Below are 7,000 nucleotides of genomic sequence, written 5' to 3' on the forward strand. Positions count from 1 at the left end.
TCCATCTACTCCATTACCATCCTCCCATCTGCACAATTCGTTTGAAAAAAGATAATTCTGGTATGCCAGTTCTGCTTTCCAAGTCTTCGATTGCTTCCACAGTCTTGGTACTGTGACAATCTCTCACATAATCTTGCTACATGTTGAGATAAACAAGACTAAAGGATCCGGATCATGTTTTTTTTTTTTTTTTCCTCCCATGAATCAATACATCCAATTCTAGTGTTAAAAAGAAATAAATGACTGAAGCCAAAATGCAATTTTTGTGATTTATTTGTACAAGAGGAATCGCAATGTACAAATACCCCAGCTCAGATGTGAAAGGCAAGAACATAGGAGCATCTATTTTGCCTGACCTGAACATCCCTCGAACCTCAGTGTGAGTTTAGACTGACGGAAATAGATGTGCAAAGAAAAAGAAAAGACTGAAAGGAAATAAATAAAGCAGCGACCTGCCAAACATTCACAGGGCTCAAGAGGCCCCGACCAACTAAGTATCAAAGCATACCGAAACTACAATGAAACAAGGCTACATAAAAACTACAGAATAATGGACGTCCATGTTGAATTGTCCAGCCTGTATGGCAGTGGAGCGATTATGGCCTCATTTTAAATAGACAGACACAGAGAAGGCATATGGTGATATTGCTATCAAGCCCATGTGCCCATGCCACATACACCACGTACACACCATCCACAGACAAAGTTGCCAGCTTTTACACACAAGACAGGACACCAAATTTAAAAAAAAAAAAAAAAAAAGAGGAAAAAAAAAAGTGGGTGAGCTACCGGTTTCGATCGCTCCACGTACAAGTTCATATGCGATGGAGGAGACAATGGTCCATTTCATTTGTGGATTTTTAAGTTTTCTCTCAAAGCAATATCAATTTACATTCACTCAAATTTCCCATCGGTAAATCACCAATGTAACTCAAAATGTCGTATAAAAATATAACAAAGACTCAGAACTGATGCACTCAACAAAAATATATCTACACAGTCTGAACTGTGGGGCGGGGTGGGGGAGGGGGCTGAGCAACACGGCCACATTTCAGATATATCACTGTATTCTGAGGAGGTGTTGGAGGAGGGCGGGGGACCGATGCATAAAGAGGCCCTGAAGATCAAGTCTGAGTGGCGGCACTTTTTCCCCTCTCGGCAATGGTGACCCCGTGAAAACCTCGAGTTCCGTCGGGCCCCCTCGGCAGCCGCGTTACTCCCGGTGGTAAACCGTCGGCGTTCTGGATCTTTCTGCCCAGCATGGGGCTGCCGACCGGACTGCTCTCTTGAGACGCCACCTGCTTGCGCCGCTGCACCCACGGACTACCCGACGGGGTGAGGCTACTGTCCGAGGAGTAGTCTGCCCAGCGCCGCCCAGGTTCGGGGCTCAATCTGCCCTCGCTGGCCAGGGGGGACTTGTGGGAATGTGGAGACTTGCGCTGAGGGCAGGGGCTGCCGCGGGGGCTGGACCAGGGGCTGTTCCGCGGGGACATGCCCGGACTCAGGTGATTGTTCTGGAAGCTGATTCCTGCGGTGGTGGGGCTGAGCTTGTTGCAGGATTGGGACTTTCTTGCCAGCCTGGGTGAAGTGGGGGTGCTTTCCGTCTCCGAGGAGCTGCAGGCGGAGTCGTCCCCGTGGTACTGAAGCTCTCGCACTCGGCTGTTGAGGGAGCGGCTTTTGCGCATGCCTCCCTCCTCGCGCGGTCGTTCTTTGGGTACCTTCTTCTTGGGCGGCTTGGTGCCGATCAGGACCACTTTCAACCCCAGCGAGCTGGCGCCCCCGTCCTCGCTCCCCACAGCGTCGTTAGCTTTGACGGCGGCCTCCACCTCCTCGAACTCCACGATGGCGCACTCCTCTGTGCCAAGCTGACTGTAACGGCCGCTCAGCCGCTTCAGGTCTGCCGGCAGGTCCTTTCCGGGCTTCAGGACTCTGACGGAGGCGATGGCCCCGTATGTACCGAACGCCTTCAGCAGCAGCTTCATTAGCTGCTCCTGCTGAGTGGCTCCTCCTTCGCCCTTTCCGTTATCCTTGGTGAGAGCTGCCAGCTCCGGCCACCTCTGCAGATCGCTCAGCAGCAGCATGCGGCTCGGCAACGACTCGCTGGCAAAGACCGGCACTGCAGATTTACGGCGAACCTTCCGGCCCTCATCGTTGAGCTCAAGGATCTTCGAGTGCTTCAGAGCATAAGCGGTTGTTCTCCAGTCACGAGTCAAATGTTTCACCTGCAACAAGGAAAACGCTTGTGTCACGGTGATGGGTCAAGTGAGACATGAGGGCTATCCCACAACTAGATTTAATTCAGCTGCTCTCATTTATCATTAATTTGCTTGAGTCTCAAAACCATCAGCTGCATAATGATTTTAAGCCAACAGACTCAATCAGGAGTGTGGGCATCTTCCCTTTCAGCCATACTATCTAAATTAACACCTAAACACAAATCACTCCCAAACCTTTTTTCGTCACTGCATAACTCAATTCTTCAGAGTATAATGGTCTCCTTCCTATAATGAGTCACCTCAGTGCTAATAATCACTTTCATTCATATTGTAGAGCGATTCAGATGATGAAATTGACAGATACGCACATCTCAATCATTAGCCAAAAAATCAGAATACATGAGCCTGAAGTAACGGCAGTTGTGAACCAATGTGAGAATACTGATGCAGAGCAGCAAATCACTGCAGAAACACTCAGGAGCTGCTACTCAATTCTCGTGAGCCTCTACGTCATTAAATGAAGCAAATAGCTGGGAGCTTAATTACATTTTTAATTCCAACGAGGGCTTTAAATCAACAATATACTAAACTTTGGTTCCAAAATAATCAAGAACACTCTGAAGGCGAATTCATGTCATCTTAGATATGCATGGTGCTGATGTACAGTATCGACACAAAGGTTCGTGATTTCTCTGAAACAGGCACGCAATACAACTTTATACCCCAGGGTGGTATAGCGAGTCGCCAGTGTTTAATGGACGAGGTTGCAGTAACAGATACAGAAAACTGACAAATTTGGGGAAAACAAAAAACTGACTGAAGGTAGACTGCACACTACAATGATGCAACATTGCACCTTCAACGTCAATGAGTGATCCTGGTGAGCAGCCCTATGTGTCAGTATGGAAATGGACAGTTTGTGACAAGATACTATTAACAGCCAACAGTCACTTCAGCAATTTCAATATAATAATTGAAGTGCATAATAGGTTTTCAGGTAATTGTGCCATTTTTGGTTTTGTACACACCTAATTGAGCTCACAAGGGTAATTTCAAGCCTTGCCAAAAAGCCTTTTCAAAATCATTACTCCTGTAAATTCGTTAGACTGTACACATGCTTTGCAGCCATGGTTACCTTTTTGAACGAGGTGAGCAACTTGATGCTGACGAACCCGAGTTTGTTGCGTCTGACGTGTTTCAGGAGGAATGCGTCGTGCTCCAGGTTCTCGTCCGACAGGTAGTACTCAATCTGCGTTACCAGCTTCTGGATGAGCTCCGGGTCCGGGGGCTGCCAGCTCTCCTCCTCCAGCTCTCCTCCACTGGTCCCGGCGCCACTGCGATTGTGTGGGAAGACAACACAGATCAGCAATAGCCTCTCTGGTACACCACGGCAACAAGCACAACGTTTCACATCCTAAACCGCCAGCATTACAACTGTTACGCATTCCACTTTCATTAATACAATAAGCCAGAGGCTTACAAGTTGTTGGCAGGATGAGGATGCACTCCTGCCATCTCTCGGTTCAACATGCCGGAGTGAGTAAAGATGGACTGCTTTCCTGAGTCCTTTCAGATTTTCCGTGTTGCAATCGACGAGCTGCGTTTCCAGCCACAGACACCAAGCCTCTGCGTCCTACCAGTCCCCTGAAACTGCCAAGACCTCTCCATCTGAAGGGCCACAGAGTCACAGGCTCTCCCTCCCACGCAGAATATGGTGGCTTACCACATCAACTTCATACAGTTTCAAATCAGAAATAAATGGAGGTGTGAGCGCCGCACAGCTGGAGGTTTTCGGTAAGACTTCTCCAAGAGACACCTGGCTGTAAACTGAGTGCAGCAGTCAGGTGGCCCTGCGGATCAGAGTGAGGGTCTGAATGAAATTTTGCGGATGACTCATCACCTCCTCCAGCCTCCTCCTCCTCCTCCTCCTCCACCCTCACTCACTCAACGGCTTTCCAGACTGCTGACCGCACAGCTGGCACGAGCCCACATCTTCCTTGGGACGCTGGACAAAGACAAGTGAACGAGCCCCACGCAGATTCACAATTAAAACAAGACAATGAGGCCACAGTGGAGACAATGGCAGCATCAAGTTTATTTATAAGTCCCTGCTCTGAAGGAATGCTACTGGAGTAACGGGTGAAACATAAAGCCTCCGTCAGCTGACAAACTGAACGCTTCACAGATGCTCCAGCGATCTTAAAATACATCGTGTGTGAGGAAAAAAAACCTGGCAGAGCGGCAGCAGGTGTTACAGGCTCTCCACGCCAAAAGATGTGACCTACAAGTAAACAAACGTATATGAGGGACTGGAGTGATTTATTTCCCCCCTTAGCCTTTCTATCACTGACTCACTCTTTGCTCACGTTGTCTGAGTAGGGACCTTATAGGCCGGAGGATAAAAATAGCAGGCCATGACGCAGGGGAATTAGATTAAAGTGGAGGTGCCAGTCTTTATCTCTTTGTCTCAGGTGGTTGTTTTTACAGCACAGATGTTGCCTACAGGTAGTTTAAACACCTCTCCCTCTCTCTCACACACACAAAACAAACGGATCCTACCCACAAAAGCTGAATGTGTGTGTGGTTTTACACTCCCTGTTGTGTGGGCATCTATTGCCATCCACACACACTGCAATGTGGTTAAAGTCTTTTGTTGTGACTGTGACTCACCTGCAGGGACTTCTCTTCTGGTTGTACTCCTTTCTTTCTAGGCAGCTCGCACTCTCTCGGAGAAACCATGCCTACCAAGCTGTCCTGTCACCTCATCACCTGAAGTCACTGCAGATCAGGACTGGTTGTTCCACTCACTAATTCTCTTCACCCTCAACTTTGACCTTCCGGGGAGCGCATCTATCAGCATCTCAGAAAACTGAATCGATGGGAAATGTGGAGTAATGACACAGTGGAGCTGATCAGTGATGGACTGAACGACCCGAACCTGGATTTGTCGTGTCTCCCCAGTTCGTCCTCGCTGCAGCTGCCTCCGAGGAAGTCGATGTGGTTGTGAGACACCTCCTCGGGCTCCTCATCCTCGGCCGCCTGGATGGCCACGGTGATGGTCACCGTGCCCATCTCCTGGGAGAGCTGCTCCACGGTAATGACCTCATCGACGCCCCGCTCCGCCGACGCATCCGGGGCGCACTCCGCGGGACTCAGGCTGGGGATCCCCACGGAGCTGCTCATGTCTGCCGGATCAGTGGAGGTGCTTCCACCCGGTGGCTTCCCGTCCTCGCCTGTCGCGGTGGCAGCAGCAGCGGCGGCGCCCTCCTCCTCCGGCAAGCCTGTAATCTCGCTCCCGTCGAAGGCGCACGCAGGATACGGGGTGCGCAAAGCTGCTCGACGCTTCTTTGGGCACCAGTGATGGCGGAGAACGACCCAAGGGGCTCCGAAGACGCGCTCCACAGCTCGCCAGAAACCCCCGGTCCGGATCCGACCCTGCGCGGGGCCCTGAGGAGCGGCGGGGGTCGCAGCAGCCGGCGAGACGCAGCCTGGAGCGGGAGGGAGCGACGGGCTGGAGCCTCCGTGTGCTTCTACCGCCGCTGCTGCTGCTACTGCCGCTGCCACTTCCTCATATGTAAGAGGCTTTCTGCTCTTGAAACGAGCTCTGGGATTGGGCCGCGGCTGCGTCTCCTCGCAGTCATTTCCAGCCCACAAGCAGCAGAAGCTGACACACAGCCAAGAAGGAGGCAGGAGGAAGGAGAGGCAGCGCATGAAGGCGTTCACCAAAGCCTGCATGTCTCCGCTCTTTCACGCGCAGGTTTTTTAATTTGATTCTTCGTTTTAAAAAGCACAATGTTAACACTATGTTTTCTATTTCGGTGAAGAAGACACGAGTCGTCCCTCCACCTGTCCTCTGAAGTAAGGGCGGCAGAAAAAAAAAATGCACGTGTTCCTTTCTAATTGGGGAAATAGTCGTGCCAAGGACGACCCCTGAGCTAACGCCGTTAATTGGATAATAAGCTTTCACCGGCTGGCTGCACGCTGGAGGCAAGTAGTATATGTTCCTGAAACAAAAGAAAACAGATGACTTTCGCCGAAGCCAAAGGGGACTTCATCAGTGGAGTGAAACAAAGATGTTAGAGATAGAGGACACCTGTGCGTCTTTACGCGGGACAAGTGTTTATATATATATATATATATATATACAATCCACTGAAATGTACTTAAATATCTAAGAATGACCAATTAAATGGGATTTAACTATAGGTTTACTATTATTGAAAAGGTACAGAACGGGTGGAAATGACATTTTAAATGCAAACAATTTGAAAAAACAAAATAATAGCTGCAGATGATCCCACACACACACAGGGGATCACATTCATCTGGATAATATGTATATTTCTATAATGTGTCATCTTCCATTAAACAACTAAACTTTAGAATCCACCTTTTTTGAATCATTAATTTAAAGCAGTCGCCTTCCTCCATTTTTCCAGCAGCAATTGGGGTTTGGAACAGTGAAAAACTTAATTAGAACACACATTTCCCTTATTTTAAATGTGTTTGTAATGAAGGTATCTTATAATGAAATAAACTTTAAAAACCACCAGGATTATATTATATTGAGGCAAATTGGGCATTTCATTTGGGGGTTGAAACTGACTGAAGAAGCATATATTTGTATGCTTTCTTCCATTTCATTTTTGAGAATAAATCATGTTAGAACCATTTTGAATGTAGTTTTTGTTCAGTATTTCAGGTTATACCCAACATGTCCAACAAAGACAGTTAAAACCTATGAAATAGACAAAGATGTAAAATCATAAATGTGAGTCTGAGCT

General features: G+C 48.5%; 1 protein-coding gene across 1 annotated transcript; it reads right to left on the minus strand.

The window, feature by feature from the left end:
• Positions 1-255: 255 nt before the first annotated feature.
• On the minus strand, positions 256-5,951 carry larp6a (La ribonucleoprotein 6, translational regulator a). Its single transcript, XM_030093517.1, has 3 exons — positions 5,155-5,951; positions 3,352-3,550; positions 256-2,222 (listed from the first exon to the last, which is right to left on the minus strand). Exons 1-3 carry the CDS (start codon positions 5,949-5,951, stop codon positions 1,125-1,127), a joined length of 2,094 nt encoding a protein of 697 aa, XP_029949377.1. The 3' UTR covers positions 256-1,124.
• Between the last annotated feature and the right edge of the window lie 1,049 nt (positions 5,952-7,000).

The sequence above is a fragment of the Salarias fasciatus genome, chromosome 1, assembly GCF_902148845.1.
Source record: "Salarias fasciatus chromosome 1, fSalaFa1.1, whole genome shotgun sequence".
In the NCBI taxonomy this organism is placed as follows: Eukaryota; Metazoa; Chordata; class Actinopteri; order Blenniiformes; family Blenniidae; genus Salarias; species Salarias fasciatus.

Coding starts and splice junctions, on each gene's coding strand:
- larp6a (XM_030093517.1), bottom strand. CDS start 5,951: ATGCAGGCTTTGGTGAACGCCTTCATGCGCTGCCTCTCCTTCCTCCTG. Junction 3,551..5,154: donor GGGAGACACGACAAATCCAG/GTTCGGGTCGTT, acceptor ACACAATCGCAG/TGGCGCCGGGACCAGTGGAG. Junction 2,223..3,351: donor TGCTCACCTCGTTCAAAAAG/GTAACCATGGCT, acceptor TCCTTGTTGCAG/GTGAAACATTTGACTCGTGA.